Source organism: Falco naumanni, chromosome 11, assembly GCF_017639655.2.
Source record: "Falco naumanni isolate bFalNau1 chromosome 11, bFalNau1.pat, whole genome shotgun sequence".
Lineage (NCBI taxonomy): Eukaryota > Metazoa > Chordata > Aves > Falconiformes > Falconidae > Falco > Falco naumanni.
The window spans coordinates 266,539-293,034 of NC_054064.1; the positions used below are offsets into that span (position 1 = coordinate 266,539).

The 26,496-nt window shown below is 38.6% G+C and overlaps 2 protein-coding genes across 3 annotated transcripts in view; one reads left to right on the forward strand and one right to left on the reverse strand.

Annotated features, from left to right (window-relative positions):
• CAMSAP2 (calmodulin regulated spectrin associated protein family member 2) overlaps nucleotides 1-23,014 on the reverse strand; it is a 91,097-nt gene extending 68,083 nt beyond the window's left edge. For both annotated transcript variants that reach the window (XM_040611331.1, XM_040611330.1), the window contains exons 1-2: nucleotides 22,408-23,014; nucleotides 10,247-10,506 (exon numbers count right to left, since the gene is read on the reverse strand). In XM_040611331.1, coding sequence (XP_040467265.1) covers nucleotides 10,247-10,506; nucleotides 22,408-22,546 — 399 coding nt within the window. In that variant the 5' untranslated portion in view covers nucleotides 22,547-23,014. The remainder of the gene's footprint in view (nucleotides 1-10,246; nucleotides 10,507-22,407) is intronic.
• Nucleotides 23,015-23,346: 332 nt separating this feature from the next.
• Nucleotides 23,347-26,496, forward strand: part of DDX59 (DEAD-box helicase 59) — a 31,573-nt gene continuing 28,423 nt past the window's right edge. The window contains exon 1 of the mRNA XM_040611335.1: nucleotides 23,347-23,447. The gene's annotated coding sequence lies outside the window, so the exon portion shown is untranslated. The remainder of the gene's footprint in view (nucleotides 23,448-26,496) is intronic.

Below are 26,496 nucleotides of genomic sequence, written 5' to 3' on the forward strand. Positions count from 1 at the left end.
CTGTATGTCTCAACAAATGCTTTTGATAACACCGATTGCATTTTCTAGCTGCCTTTGACAGCACTTACCTAGTACCTACTGCAGTAGGTTTGTTGCCTAAATACCACTATGCAATTTACTTCAACATATTATCTTTCAATATTTATGAATTCAATTTATTAGTTAATATTAACAATACTGTACATAAAGCAGTATCTTTTAATAGAAGACAGCTCAATATTTAAGAAACCTAAGTGTTCCTATATGAGATCTCATATCATATACTATATACATTTAAGAATTACATCATGTAAAATTAATCTGATCCACCGTTACATGCTTACCCAATACCTACATATTCAGTCTGCTTTTCTTGAATTATTCTTCTTTAAAAGCTCATAGTTTTTAACCTGCCACTCCTTTACCAAACCAAACAGTTAAAAAAATGTCAATGCACTTGACACTGTATAAACTTATTTCATAAATACTGACTGCTACGTGTTCCAAATTGTGTTCCAAACATTCAACTTAAAGCTTATAAAGAGTACTTGCCATTTCAACTTTAAGAGGTGTCATCTGTCTTGACAATTGACTGATCTGGATCTCTAGCTACTGCTAAATGATTATATAAATTGTGTTAAAGACAGCTTTTTACAATCTTCTAAAAAACTACTGAGTTGTAGGATCTCTTTTGGATGTAGACTTTGCTATTTATCCACCAGTCTTAGAGTCATGGTTTGGGAAGGCAAAGAAATATATTATAGTGGGAGACACCCTTCCTAATGACCTTCTGATGGATGGGGGAAAGCTGAAAATCTTCCACATCTATAGTAGAGAGTCAATTTGTTGAAAAGCACTATTACAAACTATTTATAACTTAAATAGTTTGATAAGTTACCAGATAATGTTTTAATACAATTCCTAAATTGTTCCATTTACACAGGACCAATTCTACTGCATTTTGCTTTGGGTAATTTAGAGATTATTTCTGCAAGTTACTAAACTTTCCCACTAGTTCATATAAACCTAATAGGTCATAGAAAACCCACCAGTTCATATAAACTAATGAGGTGCACTGCTATTTACTACATTTCCCAAGTGTCAAACCAAAAGACTAGACTTATGAAGACCTTACAACATTCTGTTCATTCAATTTCAGGAAACAAAAATATTCCATAACCTTGTTAAATTCCACAGAGTTTGTAAAAACAAGGATTTTAATGTTACGATACATCTACTGTGATGACAGTAAATTCTTTGCTGATAAATGTGAGCAGATTGCCAGGTTTATGTGTGCAGATCAACAAATGCAGATTAGCTTTTGTACTATATTGGAGCAGCTGCTGCATTATGGGGAGTACAAACTGTATTCCTTCAACAGTGTGGTTCTGTCCCCTCATTGCTGTGTGTATGTGCTATTCAGAGCTGGTAGTGAAGTTCTCCTTATGTTTACATGACAGACCCACACCTCCTAAGCTAAAAGCAGCTATTTTCCATAATAGGAAGAAAGCAGTGCTCTTAACCAAGTTAACTGCCTGCTAACAACGATACAAGATTTTTAGCTTTCCCCTATCTAGCAGAAAGGTATTAAGAAAGATTTCTTCTAGCATAATTTACTACATAGACATACATTCTAAGTAGTCTGTAAAACAATTCATAGACTCCTTTTTCTAAACAGCTTAGTTTCTATACTCCAAAATATACTTAACCTAGCAGAAGTAAGCCCATTCCTAAACATCTATTCAAATAACCTTTCCACATATATAAAGAGATACAAGGAAAGTTCACAGCAAGCAAACCAAAAGCCAAAAGCGGAATCACACTACTTGAACTTTGATGTAGAAACAGGAAGAAAATGTTCTCTATGTTTAATAAAATAGTATTTCTCTCAAGGTTAATGAAAATACTTCCTGACCTGTTTAGAAAGCATTTTCTACATAGTATCTGGCATACTTCACAGAGTTTAATTCATAGAAGTTTAATTCATACCATTTCTTTCATAATTTATACCTCCTTCTAACTGTTTTTCCTTGTTGGGCTTCAGGAGTGGGGTCTTTTTGGTCTGTTTGTCATGGGGTTTGTTCTGGGTTTATTTTTTTAATTAAACCCCCACCCTCTTTTTCTTTTTTCTCCCCAGATTAACAGCAGCATAAGAAGGAACACTAACAATACCATCAGAAGCTCTTCAGTTCAAAACCTTAGTTTGATCAGGGCAGAAAAAATATCAACTATTTTCTTCAGCCCTCACAGCACTCCTGTGTTTCCTAATTAGGAAGGAAGTGAACAAGACAGACAACAGTCAATAACGATGCACTGCTTTATTTTCCCATGAAAAGGCATTAGACTTGACTTTGGGAGGTACTACATTAGAGGTACACATTCACTGTATTTCCTGTCATCATTCCAACAGCAGCAGTTTGGTTTGTTTAGTATTATTATGTATCTCCACTGGAAGATGTGTTGCAATGTTATCTCCTCATTTTAAGTAAAAGATTAAATGTAATTGCCACAACTTTACATTAAAATAAACATGGGATAAATGTGCTGCTATTTCTGAACATTGCCTACTACTTTCATCTGGCAAAGGCAAATGTAAGGTCAGTTCTGTACAGATCAGGGATTGGCTGTTCTAAGAACATGCTTTCAATGCAATACAAGCAACACAGTCTATTCAATAGCTCTGTATAACTGAAACAAATCCTGCAAGAGTTGTTAAGAACAACAATCAGATTTTATTATTTTCCATGCAAAGATTTTTAGTAATACGAATTTGAAGTGCCAGCTACACTGCTGGAACTCTGGATAAAGCCAAAATCCCACATAGATTTTTGTACTGAAATTAAGGATACAGAAAGAAAAAAAAAAATCATGATAATGAAAATTAAAGCTAGATAAATATCAAAGGTTTGCAATTTTCTTTGTGGGGAGAGTTGCAAACATAAAAGGAAGTGGATGGGATCAGTTTTCTAACACTACAGTTGCTGGAAAGGACTACCAAAAAAATACCCTTGTATTCTTTACAGACATAACTTTGGCAGCTCTGCTAACTTCCACGTTAGTTGCCACACTTGGTATCAAGCTGAACAAACAGCATTACATCAAAATCCGAAGGATGATGCAGAGGACTTTGTGGTTACCTATGCCTTCCACAAATTTCTGATATAGATATCTACATTATCTTTTGGAGTTAATTCCTACCTTTATATGCAGAGTCCTTGTTAAATAGCCTTCAAAACTTACGCTCCAAGAATAAATGTCTCTTCTCCCATAAGAGATCTTTCTAATAAATAATGGTCCCTTACAGCAATTTTTCTTTTCGGCTATTCATAGGCTAAGATACATATGAATATAATTAAATAATTCTATGCTTACTTATGTAATTTTATTTAATCTGCAGTTTCTTTCAACTGGCTTGGAGAAACACAGAAGTGACTCAGTTTGATTTGAGCCAAGGTAATCATTTACAGTGTGAAAGAATGGCACTAGCAGCAGATAATCAGAGTTCAGTTTCAGAAAAGGAGCAGGCCTAGATTTAAAGACACTCTTCAGTCCCAGAAAATTACAGAAATAAAAGAAACCCTAGTACAACTCACTAACCTATATTTGTGTTGCACATGCTGGATTCTAGACTAACATACTGTAGAACACATCCCAAGTCACTCCTGTTATTTACATGACACAGAAAAATGCATTTTCTACTTACAAGTCTAATTAAAAACAAGCAGCAGGCAAAACAAAATCCCCAGGCTATAAGTCAACATAAACTGCATGAAAAAAGCTAACAGGACCCTAAGCTGGAAGTTACAATGGTAACAGCAGAATAAACTTTATGAAAAGTTATAGCAGTTACCATGACCAAAGCATGAACAGGCACCTTGTTCTTGAGGGAGCTTGGTTACTACGTCACACAGATGTTTGTGCAATGCCAACTAAAGTGTGATGGTATAGCTGATACAGCAAGGTGAGCAAAAATACTGGATCACTGTTTTCAAGCAAAGAGAACCTTACAAGGAATGCATGTGAAGAAATGAGTCTGGAAATTGAGCAAAAAATATGGAACATCTAAAGATTACACTATCCCAGCCCAAAACCACAGCTGCCTGGTTCTATGCAGCATATTAGACTAAACTCTGATTGTTTCACCACTATGTTTGCTTATTATTTTTATCTTCTGAGAAACATTACTATGCAAGATGCTTAGAGTATCATGAATCAGTCAATATTATAATTACCGTAATACAAATTATGGTATCTATAGGCTCAAGTCAAGTAACTGCAAATTCTTTTTACATGCCCTCATCCAACAAGTAACTCACAATAGCAGAGGAATGGAAACGTGTTACATCATGCCTAAAATCAGAAAAAAAGTTCTTCAAGGCAGAACAAAGGAATAAGATGTGGCATCTATGAAGTGTTTAGTACACTTTTTGTTGCTCTACAGAGTTAAAGGAATTCTACAGCATGAAAGCACAGAGGCTGCAGCATGTAGCTGCAAGCTAAATGGTTGAGCTGCTGGAGTCCTTCATCAAGGAGAAACAGTCCACTGATGAGAGGAACTGTCATTTCAAATGAATGTAGTTTGTCAGACAGACCAAAAATCTGGTTAACCACTCACTGTCTGCTGCCTTACCCAGAATGAGATCCAGATTCTGGCTATGGGTACAAAACCAGCACTTTCCTTCCACAGAAGTTTCACCGGCTATGACTAACATAGCAATTTGTACTGGCACAATAAAAAAAGCAAAACTGGTGCAAAGGTCCCAGGAATCGCTTCTACTCTCTTCTCAGGGGATTCACTTCAATTCACTCTAGTCCTGTGAAATGAGTACCCTTGGCAAGTGGGCTACTGTAGGTGCAATCCTAGAGCTGCTGAAAGAAATTCAGTTCATGCTCCCCAAGGTGACTCCACAACATAAACCAAAAGAGCAGTAACTGGGAGAAATATGGAGATTTGCCTCAAATGCACGCTCTTGATAACTACTAAAAAGCTAGTACAGGCAAACCTAATTATACCTCAGTTACAGCCCAGATTCGTGAACTGCTACAGAGAGAATTATTGCCAGACTCCCTCACAGAAGACGTTTTCAAGGAAGAAGGTAATTTGCAGTTAAACAGATAAACAATCTGGACGACAGCACACTGCTTTTTATATTAAAAACCCATACACATTAATTACATCTTAGAATTAGGGAGGTAACAATTTTTAATCCTACCAGCTATTATGGACTTATTGCTGGGGTTTTGCTGAGCCTCTCATTCCCTTTGTATTTTGGCTGATGATTGTGGAATGGTATGGAGGATTTAAGTGTTTCTTGATTAATGATAGTATTTTTCAAAAATAATTATACATGGCTGTGAGTTTAAGGTAGCTGCTCAGCTGGCTGACATTTTTCTGCAACGGTATTTTTCCAAATTAGAGTTCAAATTTTAACAGAAGTAACACTTCTTGACTGCACTATGCTTAGTAGGGCTTCTATGTTTTCCCATGTTAAGAAGATGATACAAAGAAATATTTGGAAGTATGGCCTGTTTTCCTGGAGATAGTATTTATATCCAGGTTATTCGCTAACCTTTTTTTAGTTGCTAAATTTTATTTAAGAACTAAATATGCAGGGTTTTTTTGCAAAAACCTTGCAAGATAGTAAATTTTTTTCCTAAGATGAAAATGCTCTATCAATATACAACAGGCGCAGAAAAACAGATTTTTAGCACAAATCTTATAATAGTCTGTAGCATTACTGTATCTGTATACTCCCCAACGCACACTGGTTTTAAACAGGTATTCAAGATTTTACATTATTATCCCCCAAGCTTGAAGTTTAGTTGGTTTTGGCCCTGCCACATGACGGACAGACTGGGCAGCACTGAAGTCCACAGCTCAGGCAATTACGCGACTTCAGTTTCCCTGCAGAGTATCATGCAGCAGAGAACTAAGATGCTTATTCTTTGTTCCTTTCTCCACACGGCAAAAGTGGTTTTTTTAAACATAAAGAGATCAAATACGTAAATGAGAAAAACCATGAAAAAAACCTAAATTGCCGCCTTCTTGTCCACCTGACATTTGAAGGTTTAAGTCAGTTTGGTTCATGAAATAAATGTGAAATTTAAAAAAGATAAATCAACATGTAAATACAAAATTCAATCTTGACTTAAGCAGCAATCTATGCATGTTGTATCTGGAAGCATTAAACCAGTAATTATGAAATAATTATCAGAACCATGCTGAATTCTTAATCTGTTTCCGATTTCTATAGTCTGTCAAAATCTCATGTATGATTTCCATATAGAAGTGCCTGCTTCACGACCAATTTTATTTTTTTTAATGCAATTGGAACTTGCCAACAGAAATAAGTAGCTTTGCTCATATTTTTGTGACTTAGCTTTCATAAACTTCTTACGCATCAGGTAATTCTTTTGTAGTCCTGACCTGAAATATAATTTTCAGGAGAACTACACTCTGATTCTTGGTCAGCACTGTTTCAATTCCAAGAGCAGAGCCAAGACCATATGAATTTCAGCCTAGAGAGTAATAACATGGTATTTGGTTCTTCTGCTCCCCTACCAAAAGTAAAGGCAATAGGACATTCCTATCAAATAAGAAGATTTAACAAAATAAACATAGAAATAAATTTTATTGGTTGCAATACAAGGAGAACAGAAACAGAGGTGCCACTGAATAGTTCTATGGTATTACCACAAGACGCAATCTCTCAGGAACAGACAGTTTCAGTTTTTAAATCACAACAAGCTTAAAGAATAACCTAGCTTTCAATTCTACCAGAAAAAAACATAAAGACATGTGAACAAACCAAACTTAAGACTAAAACAAACCAGACTTCACATGGAATTCTCTGTCCCTACAAAGGGGGGGTGTCTTTAACAGAAGCCTTTGCTCCTGTTACTGTGTGTTAATTTCCCAAGTGCCTTTTTCCTAATCCTATTCCACCGGAGGAAGCTAATTTTTACATGTACATACACCTATGTATTTATAATACAGATATACACACACAGAGTAATCCACAGCTTCTCAAATTAGATACTAATGCAGCCAAGTCAGTCATGACTAATACTGAAACTACCATCTATCCTGACGCCACTGCATAAACATCTCTCCTTCAAAGACTTCAATATGTGAGGCACTTCCTAGAAGAAGGTTCAGTTATAACTATCTAAGAAACAGAGAAGGCCAAAGTTTGACATGCCTGCTTTAATAAGTAGTCACACGTCAAGTAAATCAACAATTGCCACAGCTATCACTGCTACATACAGTACAAGGAACTCCAAGTCTGTTGACCACAGCTACATGCACTATAAAGCACAATTAAAAACATTCTACACTCTCATCTCTCTCCATAGCTTAATTTTATATTAACACTCATCCCTTACTCTGCTATGGAAATGCAGTACATCTGAGCAGATGATGACAAATGTCCTCTAACACACACCAACATCTTTCCCCTACTCACAGAGAAGACAGGCTAGCAAAGAGAAAAAACTATGATACTATTTTTCTATTGAATTACTCAAAATTACATTGAACATATGTTTAACACAATCTGGTCTACTAGAAGAATGTATGACTTAATTACATATGCAAACTTTCTGTTCCACATAATTGAAAAAGAAAAATCATTCCATGCTCTAAAACAGGATACAAGTCTTACAAAGTAAGACTTGCAGAAACTGTGACATATGGAATACTAGGAAGAGGTACTGGAAGACATCAATGGGATAATTATAAAACTCTGTCAATACCGGAAGTCAGATTTGAAGTCCTCTGCCAAATTTTCTAATTGTATAAAAAGGAAAAACATTTGAGACTTCCCAATTAAAATCTAGCATTGCTACTAGGAACTTGCATAGGATGTGAGTATGGCATGACAAATCCAAACTCTTGGGCTGAGAACATCAGTATTGAGACTACAGTTCCACAGCCATTTCTTTGGTAACAATTACTTTGGACATAGCTGCCCTCTGCCCAAGCCAGCTTCCACTCTAGCACTCCCTCTCATTGCCACAGCCCAGCTACTTAGAACCAACTCAACAGTATCAGTACACTCATCTGTTGCTGCTACTGGAGTGAGGACAAGTGACGGGGGCAGAGCTGGAATCTGGAGACGTCAGCAGTTATGACACTGATGCCTGAATACCTACTTGGTGGATTATACCCAAACAACACAGTAAAGATGGACACAAACACCCACTCAAGCACTGGGGAAATACAAAATTGCTATTGAATTGTATTTTAAGCAATATCAATTACGGATTTAAAGATCAGCAACCCAAATTAGGGAATACTGACACATCATCTCAACTGACAACTCTGAAAAGAGATGCCTCTTACAACTACTCTAGAAAGGGATCAAATGAGAAAAATCAAATGGGAAGACCATAGACTCATAAATGCAAGTCAGTAAACTTCCTTCAGAGACAAGAATGGAATTAAGCTCAATTAAAAAAAAAAAAAAAGTGTGAACAGTCAGGAAGTTTATTTCTTAACCTCTTAAATTCTTTGACTTCTACGAACACTTATTCCTAAACCACTCATGACTGCTGCAAGTGTCCTGCAAATTTTTTAGTACTTCAGTATGTCTTATTTGCTATCCACTACTTCTTTTACTAAAATGCCACTTGTTCTTCACTGAGCTCTCCTTTTCAAGAAGGATATACAGATGAAATTTTGCCAGTCTCTGTCAAGTTATTTGCATTCACTGAGCACAGCTTAATCACAAGGAAAAAATGTCCCGACTAGTTTTATTACTATTGTTGAAATACTTGTATCTTTAGATCTTAAGCATTCTATGAGCAGGAAAGAATTTTTAAATAAAAAATAAAAACAAAGTAGATGTGAAGAAATAGTCTTTCTATAGCAGTGGCTACCAAACCATTTGCATAAACTAAGAGGCCTAATACTTCTTGGCAATACTGTATGGAATAAATGAATTACTAATGAGTAGCTTTGATGTTGCACCTGTAAAGCCCCTGCAACTTATCACTTGATACCAACTGATCAAATAACAGAGGCTCTCCAGTCAGATTCTGCCAAATAATTGTTAGTCTTCGTCTTAGTAAACACAAGTTGCTAATAAGCTGACAACAGAACATAGCTATATTAATTTTCACACACCTCCATTCTAGTAGCAGTTACAGGTCACTGACCATTAAAATATCAAAGGACTTAAAATAGAGCAGTCAGCCAAATCCAGAGGGTAGATTCAAACAAAAGAGACCCTGGGAAAACTAGACTACAAAGTCTAAATTCAGCTAATGGATGACAAAATTTATAGAAGTCTTTTCTCTATGAGATGTTTTATTCCCTGTATCCAATGTATTCTACTCTGAAAAGACCAGATTGTGCCACAAATACCTCCAGAGTATAATAGCAACAGTAGTTCCATTGATATCACAATGAAATTTGCCTGTGATTTCAAATGAGGAAGACTAAGATGTGTATTAGAATGGAAGTTGTCAGATCAACCTTTGTAGTCTCATACTTTGTTTACTTATTTTCTGTATCAACTATTGAACAAAAAAGTGAAAATAGTTTTAAATACTTCACTTTAAATGTAGTTGAATCTTTTTCTATCATACTGTCATTTTACAAACAACCATACGTAACCATCTTTTTTACAGATCTTTTTTAACTCAGCTCCAAACAAGAAAAAAAATCTATGACTTAAGAGGTAGTAATAGAATCATTCATCTGTTGCACTAATGTTTTAATTAGGAGTTGTATAAAGCAAAAACATATTATTAAAAGTCTCCATGAAAGAGTATTACCATTGTTGCGTGTTTTACATTGACTTAATAGGTAACTGGTGACTACTGAATGTTATTAGGTTGAATTGCCCATGTCATTCAAATGTCTTTTTTTAAAACTTTTAACTGAACATTTCTATAAGGAGGGAAAAAACTCCCTTATTTTCAAACCACTTGTCCAACACAGAAATATGCACTGACAGCCAGTGCTGTAAAGTTGAAATCAAAGCAATCATATTGCCACTATATTTAAAAACATAACACTTAAACTAAGCAGAATGACAAGTGGTTTCAAGCACTAGTACAGAGGAAATATACCTGTACTGACAGCTATGAGGAAACAGAAAAAACAAACCAAAACTATCATAAGTCTCCCAGTAATGAATCACATTTAACTCTTGAGAGAAGTACTTCAACCCAATGATGCATGTTAAAAGATAGGTATGTAGTTGTTCGGAGTACACAGAATAGAAGAAACACAGCATACATACAAACTTTGAACACTCACCATCTGAATTGGTTTTTTGTGAAGATCTCTTTCAGTCACCAACTTTTCTTGGTCAGTGACATAAAGGCCTTTTTGTGCCAGAGCTTGTATAACAGCATCATGACCTAGAAGTGGTTTTGCAGCATCACTCTTGAGAATAAGGCTCCCAGCACGACAGTAGAGTTCTGCAGACAGCAGCAAGTTAACAACAGGTGGTTTAATGTGCTCCTGATCATACTGGTCTGTGTAAAATGGTTCTCGTAGTTCTTCTGGAACATTTTCTACAAAGACCAAAAATCCACAGAAACAAAAAACAAGAAGGCATGAGTCAGTATCAGAAAGAATAGATATATTATTAGGGGGTTTTTATATGTATGACCACAAAATTATGTTAAATAAGGCATATTCAAGGGAAGGCCAGAGTCTTTACCAGTCATCATGATATAAAACACTGGGGAAAGTTTCGTACAAAGGTAACATTTGAAGTATAAATAGAAACTTAAGAAAAATGTAAAAACAGTTCCACACTGCAAAGGCCACACCAGAAGTCCAACCTGTGGTTTACAGAACCATTACTTCAAGATTTCTTGACTTCTCCAGATACATGCCCAAACATTCTCATTTCCTTTGGCATAACATTATATAGGTCAGACATATAAAGGCAGAACACCACCCATTTAAATACATAACCCTGTCTATTACACCAACAAAATGGAAACGAAACATTATATTTGGCACAGAATAATTCAAGGTGAAAAGGGAAATTTCTACTCAGCAGCCTTCTAGTTTCACATATGTATGAGAAATTTGATTACTATTTTAAACATCATGCATCACAGAATGAAGACAATCCAGCAGTTAAACACATGGATGTTTTACTGAAATTAAAGTAATGGAAAGAGAGGGGGGAAAAAGATTATCAATTTCCATCTGACAAAATACTGAATTCTTACTTGCCTATCTGTGTTACTGACCTCATTTAAAATCGTGGCTTTCCTCCTTTTTCAGTAAACTTGGTATCCACACAAAACTATGCATGATTTTGTCAAGTTTACGCTGAGATTTTAACCCCCAAATCAGCATTCCAAGACAATCTAACAGTTATTCCAAATACTGTACACAAGCAGACTATATTTATAATTGTATACCACAAAAATAATAGTTATAAATTAATTAAATATGCTACCAGAACAAATTAAATTAAATCATCAGTGAAGTGGAAAATAACTTAGAAATGGTTTCAGACTTCACATTTCTAGACATACACACTGCAAGGTTCTCCACTTTCCCCATGTAAGAATTTCACCCTCCATTTGTCATAAAATTAGTTAAGCCAACAGCATTTATGGGATAAAGAGCATGTGATTCTATTCCTGAGCCCAAATGCAAAAACCTATTTAATTGCTACAAGGAAAAAAGTGCATAAGAAAATAGTGATGCAATTCCAGGTTCCCATCCCCTTTGCCTTCAGCTGGATAAATGGATAAACAGACAAGGTTTGAAGCAGAGGGTGGAGCAAACAGCCCAATAAGGGTGGAGCAGGACAGAAAGAAAAACCAGAACATGCCATCACAAGATAATGACAGATTTTTTCTTCCTCATACATATTCTATTGCAGTTCATTTGCTTCTATTACGGGCTTTAGAAGAAGAGCTAGCTGCCTTTTAGCTGTAAAAGGAGAAGACACACATTACAGAGTGCAAAAAAAGGGAAAGAAATATTAACACACACTTTCTTGAATGCCATAAGGATGGTAAAAAATAGTAAGATATTTCTTCTTATTTGCCAGTTTAGAGTACCAAGGGGAAGACAGGTATAATTTGCTTAAATCAGGAGCCTAAATTTGGCTAGAAAGCTGACAGTGCTGCTTTAGAATCCAGACCAGAATATACTGTCAGCAAAACTACTTTGCCCCTTGCCTAATAATATTACTTTTTAAAAAGATAATACTCAGACTACTAACAAAAATCGACCTATGTCAGGCAACGATACTGTAATATTCCCTTGCCACTTCCCAGCCTGTTACTGACTCTAAGGACCTAGTCAACCAATACTATAAAAAGCATTTATAATTAAGGAACTCTATGAGCTGCTAGGTACTTGCTTCCCTAGGTATTATTTCCATCTGTCTCAGTTCTACCTGCCCTTCTTTCTTTTCCCTGTTTGTTCACACCTTGTCTATTTAAATATTAAGCTCATTATGTCTGAAGTCCCTCAGGATCCATCTCCACCTCGGTATCAGGAGCTCAATCCTCATCATGACTTAATCCGATGTAATTCCAAACGCCAACTTTCAGAGCAGCTTCGTGCTATTTCCTCAAGCTAGACAGCATTAGAAAACTTCTGTAAATATCTCACAATGCCAAAAAAACCCAAAAACCCAACCATGCATCTTTTTTGAATTACATGGGAAGTTAGATGGAATGGGGGGCAACAGGGAAGAAGGTACAAAACTATTTGTAATACCTTAGAAGACCTGAAAAAAGCCTCATTTCCATATGAAAAAATACCTCAAGGTAGGAACAGTTAGCTACAGTCAGAAGTCACATTCTGTTTTTTTATATTCACTGAAGACAATGACAGATTTAAATTCTGAAACTAAGCCAAAAGAGAAATCCAAAGACAGGAAATACCAAACCAAACACCTGTTAATGAGTTAACTTGTGATCTTCTGTATCACTGAAGCAGACCCTAAAGTGACAAGATAAGATGCAATAAATGCATTTGTCATGAAAGAATGACACCCACTAGTAGGGTTCAGTAATAAACCCCACTCAATACACTACAAAAATCAAGATAATAACTATCAAAGGCAAACTATTTATACAGGATAATTCTGCTTCCAAAAAATATAGCATAGGACAAAATGCAATGCACATAATTTCTTTCATTTCATTGGTGTTCACAAAAATAAATAGGGAATAGAAACCTAGTGGTGTTCATAAAGATAAAACCGGGAAAAAATTATTAGATAAATAGAAAACAGAAACAAGGGGCTAGGAAAAGAAACTGACTACAGACATATTCTAAATTTATAAAAACAAAAGCATACAAATAAGGAATCCCTGCTGCAACAAGATCAGAAGTCTTCACAAAAATTCCCATCAGTTTGCACAGACAGAAACACATGTGCTTTTCCCCATTTATAAGATGTATCAAACTGTTTGATATCAGAATACTTCTTCACATAAGATAGAAAACGTGTTCTCATTTTATAGTTAAAAAAACCCACAACAACCAAAAAGCACAGCAGCTAGACGGGGGAAACTGTTACTGATATCAAAGCAACAACCCTTCCAGAATCTGCACGTGTTGCCCCTGCAGTCGGGCGGAAGGTACTTTTAAGCCTACAGCTAGTTCTCAGCAGATTATCAGAACAACCAACAAGGTCAAATGCCTTTATTAACAACTCTGGCATGATTGGAGATTATTAAACAGCTCTGTTAGGCAGAGAAAAATTTTAACACTAATTCCCAATAGGTGTAGGAAAGTCCCTTTCCTTTGCCCAGCTGATGGGCCTTTCAGGATTCTGAAGTAAATGAACAGTTTTAAATAAATACCTCGTAGCAAATACTGACATAAAGTGCCACTTGACCTTGAAATTTGTGACCAAGTACAGCAATTCCGTTAGACAGATCAGGAACACTGAGTTCAGGGAGCTGAACACATGAAATATGGATGAGACTGAGGAACAGGGTTTATTTCTGCTGGAGAGGCAGTGGGAGGATAGAACTGTACTCTTCCAGCACCCAACAGACAAGTTGCAGAAACATGGACCTGGACTGTGCAACGAAGAGACAAACGGCAGTGGTCATGGGCCCACAAGGGAAATATCATCTGGATACAAATTAAAAAACAAAAAATTCTTCACAGCAAGAGCAGCAGAGCACAGGCATAGCTTGCATGGGGACTCCTCAGCTGCGAAACCACCATCCGCAGGGATTTTCAAAACTTGAGTGGACAAGACCCTGAGAAACCTCTTCTAACTTTAACCTCCTGCTCCAAGAAGAGCCAGCTTCAAACTAGCTGATCTCCAGAGACTGCTTTCACCCTATTTTCTTCCTGAAATTTTCAACAGGAACACAGGTTTCAATTTTGGAAAAATTTTCTTGTTATGGGTTTAAATAAAGTTTGACATTCAATTCTGCAAATATTGAACTATGAAGAGAATAAATGAAGCTAATATACAAGTTCAACACACAGGGAGAAGAACAAAAAGGAAATACCACTTCAGCCCAAAACAGTAACGTAAATTTAAGAATCAGGCTAACTTTAAAACAGTATTCAACATATCTTCAGGTAATGTTCCCAGAAATTACAATGGACTCAGAAGTCCTGCAGATGCTTTCTTTAGAAAAGGGGGAGAAAAAAAAAAAAAAAAAAAAGGATTTATTCCAAGCTTTAAAGCAAACAAGGTATTATTATTTCTCCCCACTATGAGACAGAATTGTAACTTAACTTTCTATTAAAGCAAACCCCTTTAAAAGGAAGGAATAATCTGAAATCAATTCACGGCTGCCTTCTGTGAACTCATCTTTAAAAGCTGTTTTATAAACTAAACTCTGTGCTCAGGTAAGTGTGAATTGCTCCTTGGAGGACAGCATGAATTCCTCCTTTGCAAAAAATTACTTGTATTAATGTAAAAAGTATACACTTTCTTTAAAAACAAACCATTTTTTGGTAAAGTTTCCAGACTTCCATAGAGATTAACAGTCCTGTAACTCAAAGGATTATATTAAGTTTTTCAATTTTATAAGAGAGAACAGTTCCAGATTGAATGTCTGCATTAAGGAAGTCCAGAAGCTTAGGAGTATCTGTTAACCAGGTCCCTATTTTATTTTTATTCCTGAGGACAATATAAACAAGCTAAAATGTTTCACCATGGGCTTTCTAATTAAAATATACATCATTCTTGGAAGCCACGAAGCCACAATAAGCCTCAGACTAGAAAATATCTATCTCTACAGGTTACAGCTGTCAATCAACAGAGACATTAAGAAAAAACCCTATTTGTAGAATACTGAGCTTTAATACAGAATTATTTCGTGAAAATTCTGACTAATGCCTTTAACCACTTCCTAGTGCAAACTGGTAGATTAATTTAGATAAATCTTAATGGACTCAATTACTTGACTGTTTTCCGCAGGACAGTAAAAGTATGCTTTTGCGATAAGGTAACACTGTTAAGTTACTTCATTCAGAAGAATGCCCCTTGACAACAAGGACTTTGGTGCCACATTTGCCATTTGAGCACAAGAGAGCAGAGCTTGCATGGAAGCCAACAGTCCTCAGAAGGACTGAGAACAGGTCAGAGAAGCGTAATTTATGTTATTTTGCTTTAGACAAATTTCTGTAGTTGGCTCAGTAGAAGAGGGAGACATTTGAATTTGCTATTTTATTTTGGATACACCTTCAAGGGCTCTGATAAGTACTCCGGTTCTAAGATTTACAGCAGATTAGTAATCCCTGGATCAAACTGATGCTACTCAAAAAAGAAAAATCATGGAACAAGACTTAATCAGGAATCAGAAAGCAAAATGAGACAGTTGATATTAAAGAGATAATTTTTACTTTTTTGTTTGTTGAATCGGTCTGCCAGTTACATTGTTCTTGGCTACCAGGCAGTAGACCTACTTTTGCCTAGGGGCAGGTATCTAAAAGGTCAACCTCTATAAATCTATGGCAGACCGAATTTCACTATCAATTCTTAACTTTGTCCACCTAACTAAACTGAACTGGAGATTCTTGGATTTACCATCACAGAAGTACTATCCTCCTGCCTCTAACAGACCACTATCCAACTCTTTGATAGCAGTTGTGCACTTACAAGGGATTCCTCATTTTAAAGTTTGTTGGTGTTTTTTTTTTAAAAAAAAATGCCCAAACATCCAAGAAGAAAAACATGCACAGACTCTAAACTCATAGCCCCCCCCACCCCCCAAGTTCAGTTATTTTTTCAGCACAGAATCACATAAGAAATGCTCTACTGGGTCAAACTAATTGTCTACCCCATCCAATATTCTCTCTTCAGTAGTTCAACAGGAAACACTACTCACAAAGCACACAGAATTTGTCTGGCAGCAGCATTTCCTATTAAAATGGGGAAGTTTAACATCTACTGTGTATTCATTCAGGTTTTGATAAACAAAAGAATGACTTAGAATTAACCCTGGCAATAAAGTGATCAATTATTATTAGCATAATTAGCCTTCAGAACATATTTTTGGGAAAAGTAAGATAAGAGAAATAGAATTATAATAGTATACTTATGATCCCATCTCACTCAGCTAGCACCCTGATGACTGTTACAGTCAAGATATGATTTACATAGCCTATGGAGTAGGGCAAAAGATTGTTTCAGAAATTTAGAGATAAACACTGATTTCTTGAACTATTATAAGACTTCATTAAACCAAAGAAAACTTTTTGCCAGCCATAACTAGATAGACACAAGCTGACACATCTTTGGTGTCTAGCTTACGGGTTCTTTTAGGTTAAGACTAATTGGGGAGGGGTGTGTGTGTAAGAAAACACATAGGAAAGAACTAGAACTATAAAACAACCCTTAAATTAGGCAAATAGATTTCAGACACTACGTTTCAACTCCATAGCAGAAAGTTTTATCACTAACACCTGATCCATTAAGAATGTATTATCCAAGGAGAAAAAAAAAGGGGGGGGGAGGGGAGGGAGGAAGGAAGAACTGTATTTGTCTTGCAAAGTCTTCAAGGTTTTTCATCCCCAGCCCTATTTTCCAGAATGACCAGCAAAAACATTCCTCTGGACCCCACGGTTTACCAAAGTAAGTATTTAAAAGTTAGTAATTTCAGGAGTATCCAGTTGTGTTCATTAAATTCCACCAGTTAGCTGTAGACATTAAATCATGTAACATATCAGAAAGGTAGTAATTTCCTGATTAATAGCATATTATAAATACTCTTCAAGTTTGAATGAGAGCCACTTTCAAACTTGAAGTCACTAAAGTAACCCAACAGATTACCTGAAATTATGGGAGGAGGCAGAAGAAAATATATCTTCAGTAGGAACTGCAGTGACAGTAAAAAGATATAAAAGGTATAGGTAGAGGAAATGTATTTCAACTCATTACCTCACAACAGTGAGCACCTGGCTACAGTCTCTATCATATTCTGCAGACAGGCACTTCAGTTGTGAAGACAACCAGGCTCAGAACAGGCGCAATGACATGAAGTCACTGAAAGAACAGGTTATAAAATACCCCATCTGAGGTCTATCATGTATTAAGAATCCTGATAACTGTTAACTAATTCACCTTCCCATACTTTTGTCCATGTACAGTCTACAAGCTCAGATGATTCTACCGAACCTAACAGATCCAGAAGTTCATACAACTTTATTTACTTTAAAAAAAAGGTGATATACAGTCAGGCCATGTTTTAAATGTGTTCTACAGAAATGAGTGATGCAGTCAATTTCTAAGTAGACCATCTCAGCAGATGATTACTCTGATAACTGGCTGACCAAAGTATCAATTTGTCAGCCACTATTTTAGAGAGGTGATGTAAAGAAATACACTAAAAAAAAAGTTCCCTCACAGGCATCTCAAATATTTGCTTTTATACTCCAAACTCTTATGCAAATTTTTGCTGGCTGCTATACTGAGTAAAAGTAAAGAAATTAGGTCTGCTATTCTGGCCTGCAACACCCAATGTAACAGATGAGAGTATTCAGTTAAAACTTGTTTCTGTCAGATATATAAATGTTCATTTCCTCCCTTCACGGTTCTACTGGCAACATCTGGAAAAGCTGTAAGGAGCTGCATATGAATTCTGAAAATATTAACCATCAGGAGAAAGCCATTTTAAAGTTTCTTGGGTAATGTTCAGTTGCAGATGATGCAATTTGTAATCTACTGCTTCAGACACCTATAAAAGATAAATTTAATGTCAAAGGGTGGATGGAATATTTAATTTTGAATGCAGAAAACACTCAAAACAATGTTTAAGGGAAGTACTCAGACTTATGCAGCTTTCATTTACAGTTTATCCCTGTCAAAAAAATCCTCAAGCTAAACCAGTGAAATTTATTACTGTAGCAGGATAATATATTGTATGGGTAGTAGAACAGCAACAGATTTGACTTGACTTTAAAATTGCTCCCATAATTTTTTAAGTAACACATGTCAGAGATAGCGTTAACTTAAGTAATATTTGTATTATGCAAAGCTGTCTGAAAAACAGTTTTTCAAGAGTACTTAGAGGTCCCCATCAAATGGGAAGAACATGCACTTCAAGATTCAAAAATTAGTATCTTCATACTAGCTGAGGTTCTAGAGAAGCAATTCCAAGGTACAAAGGGATTGAAAACTTTTGGAGGACAAAATTACAGTTCAAGATGATTTTGGTAAGCGGAGGAAGTGGTTTGAAAATAGGATGCAGTTACATAAGTATAGCTGCAAAGCAGAAACCTACAACTGTACAACTACAAGATGGGAACAATTGAGTAGGCAGCAGTTCTGCAGAGTAAGATACAGTTACAGTGAATCACAGACTGAATGAGTCAACAATTCTAGGCTGATGCAAAAACGACAAACACCATATTCTAGTGAATAAATGAGAGTATTATAGGTTGGAAAGATAAAAGTAATTTTCCAAACCTTACCTGTACTTGCAAGGGTTTAGCTGGACCATTAGATTTAGATTTAAGTACAGAGCTCATGCAAAACCAACCACAGAAAAAATACCAGAGGGAAATAAAAAAAACCAAAACAACAAACCACCCCATAAAATAAAACACCCAGTCCAAAAAAGCTTGACTTACAAAAACGAAGTTGAAAAGAGAAAAAAAAAAAAAAAAAAAAAAAAAAAAGAAGTCTGTTTTGTCGAAACAGCAGAACAGAGAAGCGACACCGTTTTTATTATGTGGAAGGTGTTAGGTAAGGCGCCCACCATTCTCACATCCACCAGGAATAGGATAAGTAACAGGTTTACAGGGTAACAAAAAACATCAAGATTATTATGCTGTTCTAAGATCCAGAGATAAACAAGGAAGTAAACTGACTAGCAGACATACCATGGAATCTCTGTAATTAGAGATTTTCAAAAAACAGGCTAAACAAACATCTGTCAGGATGATGTATATTTAGCTTAGCTCGTCTTTGGGATGGCGGATGTGTAGTAAATTTCCCAGCCACATTTTCTTTGACTATAGTAGAGCAAGAAGACAAAGCCTTCACACTCCAAAATAATGAAATCTACTTCTGTTGTTTTAGAAATAAAAAGGGCACTGAGTAACACAATATCAAGACCCTTTTAAAGTTACTTCTGTGAAGTAGGTCCTGTTACACTTTTAAGTGGAAGCATATAATATCAATAGTTTTACTACTTCTTTGGAAAGCAGTTTTTCTACACAGAAATGGTTAACTCCCAGCATTGGGAGGTAATGCTGAAGTTTAGTGTTTGCAGATTTAATTTCTAAGGTCAAATGTTCCCACTTCAATACATCACAATTTTGTTATTTTTTCCCCCTTTCAGTTTCTGTAAGTTGGGTCACTTAAATCATTGGCTTATTACAAAACATTTAAACTGACCTGCCCTAACAATAACATTTTCCTGCAGCAAAATGCCAAGGCACAAAATCCTATGCTCACTCAACACTGAAATATGAACGCTGTCTTCAATTACTAGTTCTTAAAAAAATCTTCATAAAAGATGCCTTCAACACTACTGTTAGTATACTCTTATGCTCATAAGACACCCTACTGATAAGACAACCTATTTTGACCCGCCTGTGTTGTGGCCCAGACTGTATTCTAGCAGCTTCACTGAGAACAGCAATATACAATTGGTGTGTCAGTTTTTGGATGCAGATAACAAACACCAGAAGTTACTGCTAAATGTTAATGAACAGTACCTATTTAAGTCTTTTTTTCCCCAAGAGAGAATTCTCTTCACAGTGCCTAGCCAAGCTGCATCTGCAAGTTTGATTGTATTAAAATATGCTTTTAAGGATGTGAAACATGTCCACTGAAAGATGCACTCATTTGATATATAAAGATTTAGATTTCTTCAATGGATACACGATTGCAACCACATGCTTTTCATTAATCAAAATGAATGGCATTAATGTATTTCAGAGAGTGGGGAAGAATCCTTCACTTCCCCTGCCTGCTTAAGGAATGCCAGCATTTCAGTCATAAAAAAAAGAAATAAAATGTGGCATCCATAAACACATTAATAATCATCCTTTGTATTGCCTTTGTACACATGTATATAGCAATAGGTAGAAGACATGACTGAGGTTGTGATCTACTCCAAAGAAATAATTTAACAAACCCAAACTTACTTACTTCTTGGAAAAGGTGAACATCAGTTCTGTTTTGCTCCAAGTATAAAGGAAGCATTTGTATTGCAGACATGCAAGTCCTGGATACTGTTTTTCCCTACTTCAGCCACAAACTCTTCTTTGAGGCTACTAGTGATATTTACTTAGTGGAAGAACTGTGATATCAGAGACACTACAATTGTGTATGTTTATCTCTCTTCCTATGATTACATTATGGCAATATTTAGAGGGCTATTACCTCCTCTAATCATGTTTCATTTGTGCATCTCAGAAGCACCACAGTAATGAAGAGAAAGAGTGAAGGAATTTGTGTTAGATCACACTTTCTATAGAAAGTAGCATCAAAGTACCCTGTCAGTTGCTTTACACATCCACAAGAAACCCAACCAATATAAACAAAGACATTTAAGCCACAGACTGAGAATTTGTCAAACTCCAGTAGAAAAAGATTTTGGGGTTAGAATGCTGGGTTATATAATTGCACAAGCAGCGTACACCCAAAATCTCCTGAGTAGAGCCTACAGAACCAAGCTACATAAGAGGCTAATGATCTCTGAAAATGTTGAACCAGGTACTTCCAAGAACTTTCACTACTACTATTTTACCTCTTGTATCTCCACAACTAATAAAGACATACATAAAAATATTATATACTTCCCCTGATTACAAAAAGGATAGCAAGCTGAGTTTATTGACAAATTTTATAAACAAACAATATTTTGATCTTTTTCTGAAGTGATGAACATGCACTTTATGTCAGTAGCTACTGACCTTACTGAAATTTTACTAGGTTCAACCACTTTCCAAGTAGCTTTTGGGAAGCACCTAGTCAAATACCATCACTTCCTAGGGGCATCATAAAGGTACACCTTTAATTTGTTCAAATACATAACGATGCTCTGGCCCTAAACGCAAAACGAGCAAAATTCCAGGAGGAAGAACCTTTTCCTGTCATTTTATAAAGAAGAGGGGTATAAATATTAAGTGTTGATACCTGACCTTTCCAAGAAAAACCGTATTTTTGATCCACAGAAAATTAAGTTATTAATATACCACAGTTATATTACAAAAAAACCAAAACAAAAAAAAAAAAAAACCAAACACAAAAAAACAATCAACCAAGAGCTTGGTAAATTTTCAAAATGCTTCCCTTAAAAGAACTCTGTAAGTCTGCTACTCCTCAAGGCCCAACAATGTCAGGCACGGAATAATAGGTCTGGTATTCCTCAAGGCCCAGGTTTTCAAAGCCAGAGCAGGGCCGCCTTTCTCGGGCGCTACAACCACTTCCATTTACTTACAGACGAGGAAAGCCTCCCGCACCGTGCCGGGCAAAACCTGGCATTAAACGCTTTTTTCCTGAAATCTTGCTTACTGCTTAACCACCCAAACGGCTACAGGCTACTGTCGTACTTGTCAAAACTATGCGCATTTACTTCCACTGCCAGCCCCCAATGCAGCTCTGAAACAGTATTAGGAACATTTTCCAGACAACGGACAAACACGGATCGCGGGTGTTTTTTCGCACTCTGTAAGCGTGACCCGGGGAATGATTAAAGCGCCATTCGCAAAGTTCGGTTCCTTCAACAAAACTGTATCAGCTCCAATACACAAAATTTACTCGCTAATGGAAGCAGCAACAATACTCAAAAAAATATTACATGTAATTAAAGAAAAACAAAAGAAAACGAACCCCAGAAGGTATAAGGGAAGCTAAAAATGAGGGAACAGACCAAAACCATTCCCTACCGCCTCCTATCCCACCTTCCCAGATCCTCAGGGAAGGGCTCGCACGTCCTCAGGAGCGAAGCAACCGAGCAGGAACCAGCATCAAAGAAAGGGAAGAAGAAGACGCCACCTACCTGTCCCAAAGGCTTTGGCCACTAGCCAGGCGAGATTACAGGCGATTTTCGCTCGGGAGAAGTCATAATGGTCAAAGGGTTTGATGGCAGGAACAATGAAAGTCTTCCTCATCTCCTTGGCGTCTGCGGCATCCCCCATCTTCTCACAGGACCCCTGGCAAGTCGGGACTTACATGGTTCTTCCTCCTCCTCCTCCCGCGGCCGGGAGGGACGTCTGCAAATACGCCGGCAGCAGCTGAACGCAGCGCCGAACCCAGCTGTCCGTAAGGGCCAGCGCCGCCTCTCGCCTTCCTCCGCGCAGGAACGTAGCAGAGCCCGAGTGTCCTCGTCTTCCTCCTCCTCGCTCTTTGTCTCAATTCACTCACGCCGCCGCCCCCCACCCTCCGACAGACGGCCCCCGGCGGCCCCAGCCCCCCGCTCCCTGGGGGGGGCCTCCGGCCAGGGCTGGGCGCCCCAGGCCGCCGCGGCCGCCAGCCCCGCGGCCCAGGGCGGGAGCCACCGGCGAGGTCCCCCGCAGCCGCAGCGGGCCGGGACGCGGCCCTTCCCGGCCCCGGCGGAGGCGCCGAGATGTCAAAACGCCGGTGACCAGCCCCAAAACGCAGCGCAGCCCGCCACCCCACCCCGCCCCACCCCGCCCGCGCAGCGGCCTGCGGCAGCTGGGAGCGGTGCCAGCTACGCCGCCGCTGCCCCGCGCCCGGGCGCTGCCCCAGCCGCCCCTCGGCGAGGCCAGGCACGGCTCTCCCAGCTCGCCTCAGCAGCTGCCGCTGCGGCTTTCCACCCGCGGCTGCCGCACTGGATGGGCGAGCGGCGGCTGCGCATGTGCCAGCGCCAAGGCCGCCGCCACCGCCTCCCCGCTCGGGAGGGGCGGGGAGCGCGAGCGAGCGAGAGGGGCGGGGCGCCCGCAGCCGCCGGGCGGTCACGTGGCCACCCCCCTCCCCGCAGCGGGTTTCTTGGCGCCGGGCCCTCATGAGTCCGTGGTGGGGGTCTGGTCAGGTCCGGTCTTAACCCAGCGGCAGCGAGGGGCGGGGTGTTTCCCGCCGGTAAGGGGGCGCCCGGTGGTGCCCGGCTGAGGGGAAGAGGGCGGTGTCCCTCATGGCGGGACCCCACCGCTGCTGGCATCGGTGCTTTCTGCAGTGGAGCCGGACGGGGCTTCCCGCGCGCAGCCGTTGGCCTTCCGCGGCGTCTCCTGGGGAGCTGGGCCTGGGCCCGGGCCCGGGCCCGGCCCCGGCGCGGCGGGCCCCGTGTGCGGGGGCACATGAGGAGCCGGCGGCCGCCTCGCTGTGGGGGAGCGCGGGCCGCGCTGGCCGGAGCAGGGAGCGCCGCCGCGGAGGCGGGCTTCTCGTTCCTTTCGTGTGTGTTTGTCTGTCTTATATTAAATTGTGGCTATATGTAACTTCTCGGATGCTTGGGTAGAAAGACGTCGGCACCTTAAAATGGTTTGGTTGAGGGCTGTTCGCGTCATAACTGTAGTGACGGGCAGTAGTGATGCGCCCTAGAGACCATCTGCTGCCTCGCTCGCACGTACCTGCCCTGTTTTTAGAAACATGTAAAATCGCTGTGACTGCGGCCCGCGTGGGAAGCGGCTTTAGTCACAGCAGGAACGAGGGGCGGGGTGGCGAATGACGGCGCTCCAACGGGGCTGGGGGAGGGAGCTCTGGTGGGGGTGCGGGGCGCTGCGGGCCGCCCCTCGCCCGGCGGTGGGCAGTGCAGAAACGGGACCGGCTTCCCCGGCAGCCTTGGCCGCTCTGGGAGCTGGGCGGTGGGCCGGTTCAAGAAGCCGATCTGGCCAAAACTTAATAGGTTTTGTAGTTAGGTTTTTATCTGGCTGAGCTTTCTTGGGTCGCTAAAGGACCACTCCTGACTTGTGGTGATTATTAGCTAAACTGTTTCTTCCTTCCACCCCTCTTTATGGTAATATCTTCCCAAACTGTTGCAGTGGAGGTTGGCAGTCTGATGTGGGTTGATGTTGTTGGGGTTTTGTGTTGGGTTTTTTTTGTATGTGTGTGTTGGTTTTTGCGGGTTTTTTTACCCCTGCTGAGTTTGGAAAAGAATACTTAGACAGCCTTAGCATGACACTGTAAGGCTTCAAATAATATTTTATCCCAACTTATTTTTTTGTGTTTGAACTGGACTGTGAATTGATCTGGACAGAGATTTTCCATTGCTACGTGGCTATGTATGCTTCTAGCACTTCATGTGCACAATGATAGAAATGTCGAGATTATGAGGACATGGTGTGCTTTAGAGTTTTACTGACATGAGTTGGTATTTACTAGCAATGAGTAAATGAAAGGCTTGGGGAGGTCAACGTTTGAAGAGATTGTTGCTGGCTACTTCCCCAGCATCCCATATGCTCTCTGGGATGGGATTCCCAAACTGTTATGCATACCACTCCTAAGTGGCATACAGCTAGCTACAAAACTAGGAGCTGCTGTTGGCAGTGTTCAGCAGAAGGGAGGGGAGAAGGGGAGTTCAGAGGTCTTTGCTTTAGCACACTTAAGACTGAAATAACCAGATACCCTACACCAGAAATAGGGATAATAATACCAAATTAACTTACAAGTGTGTCTTGGGAAAATCTTCTCTGGTCAGGAAGAGTATATGCTTAGTTTGCAATGACTAAAATAAAACTTGTATTTACACATCTTCCTGAATATTTTTTTACATATACTTTGGAAATAAATTGTATTAGTTGACATTATTTTAACTAATTTTTTTTTTTTACATTGCCACTAGAAAACTAGTTTAATTCTTCTTGTATATTTAACAACAAACACCTGGAATTCATAAGCTTTAAAATATCAAATAATTAGAGCTAGAAAAAAAAAAAATGTGTCCCAGATCCCAACTCATTTTTTTTCCTGTATGACTAAAAAAAATATCTAAAAACCAGATCAACTTTCAGGAAAACTATAAGGCCATTATTTAGGTACGATGGATAATAGGATCCATTTTAAGATGTCGAAAGATTATAAACTAGTCCCTGTGAAACAATACAAAGCTTTCAGAAACTGCTTTCTTACAGAGATGTGGTATAATCCAAGTAAAGAGCCATTGGGTGTATTTGTGGTACTCCTGTATTTATTGTCTGTTCCTATGCACTTGCAAAGCATCCTATATATGTATGTTCTGTACTAGACACTGAAACTAGTGATACTTACCTGAAGCAAATAAAAATGTGGTCTGATCTTACAAAATTCTTGCAATTGTGAGCCCCGTCTTACATATTAAAAAAAAAAAAAAAAGTCACTTGTTAGAGAATGCATCTCAAAAATGGCAATAGAGGCAGTTATGGGTAGGTACATCTATAAACATTTCTACCAGTCTAGAGTTCAAAATGCAGAAATTTTTATGGCCTTTGTGCTGATGAAACCTGCTCAGAATCACGGAACAAAATCTAAAAAAGCTGTAGTGTGGTAACTGCAATCAAAGCATTTTTTAATTTACTCAGTGCTCTTAGAAGTGAATGCATGAATATAAAATTAATACATGTAAGTGAGAAAGAATCACCACTGGTTGCTGGAGTTCTTGTGCTAGTTCTACTTTTGCAGATGCACCAAAATGGGATCTTGTTTATTGTGTTGTCAGAGATATCAACAGTCAACATGGGAAAAGGACTAAAATTTGCTCTAATTGTTCAGAGTAGATAAACAGAAAAAAAAATGAGTGAGGAGTCATCTCCTTCTGCTCTGCTTCTGTTTATCCATCTCATTTTAAATAGTGATAATCTCTTCTGTACACAATCTTTCTGCTGCAAGTTATTTTATACTTTAAAGTTCATTCCAAGCAGAAAGACAGAATATTAAAAATTAAAACAAGTAGCTCACAGATATTTTTTTTTAACTTTCTTTCTCCCTTCCTTTCCCCTCCCTCACTCAACCCCAAATTAGAAACCCATTTGACTAGTTTTATCCTGTAATTACATCATCGGCCTGATTCTTCACTGTCATGTGTCTCGCCATTTACACAGTGGGTGTACCAAGCCTGTAGTCAGTGTCAGACAAGGAACAAATATGACTGTAAAGCTATGAATAGTAGTGTGGATGACATTGTTGCTAAGTCTTAACCTTGGCAGATAATGGAATGAGC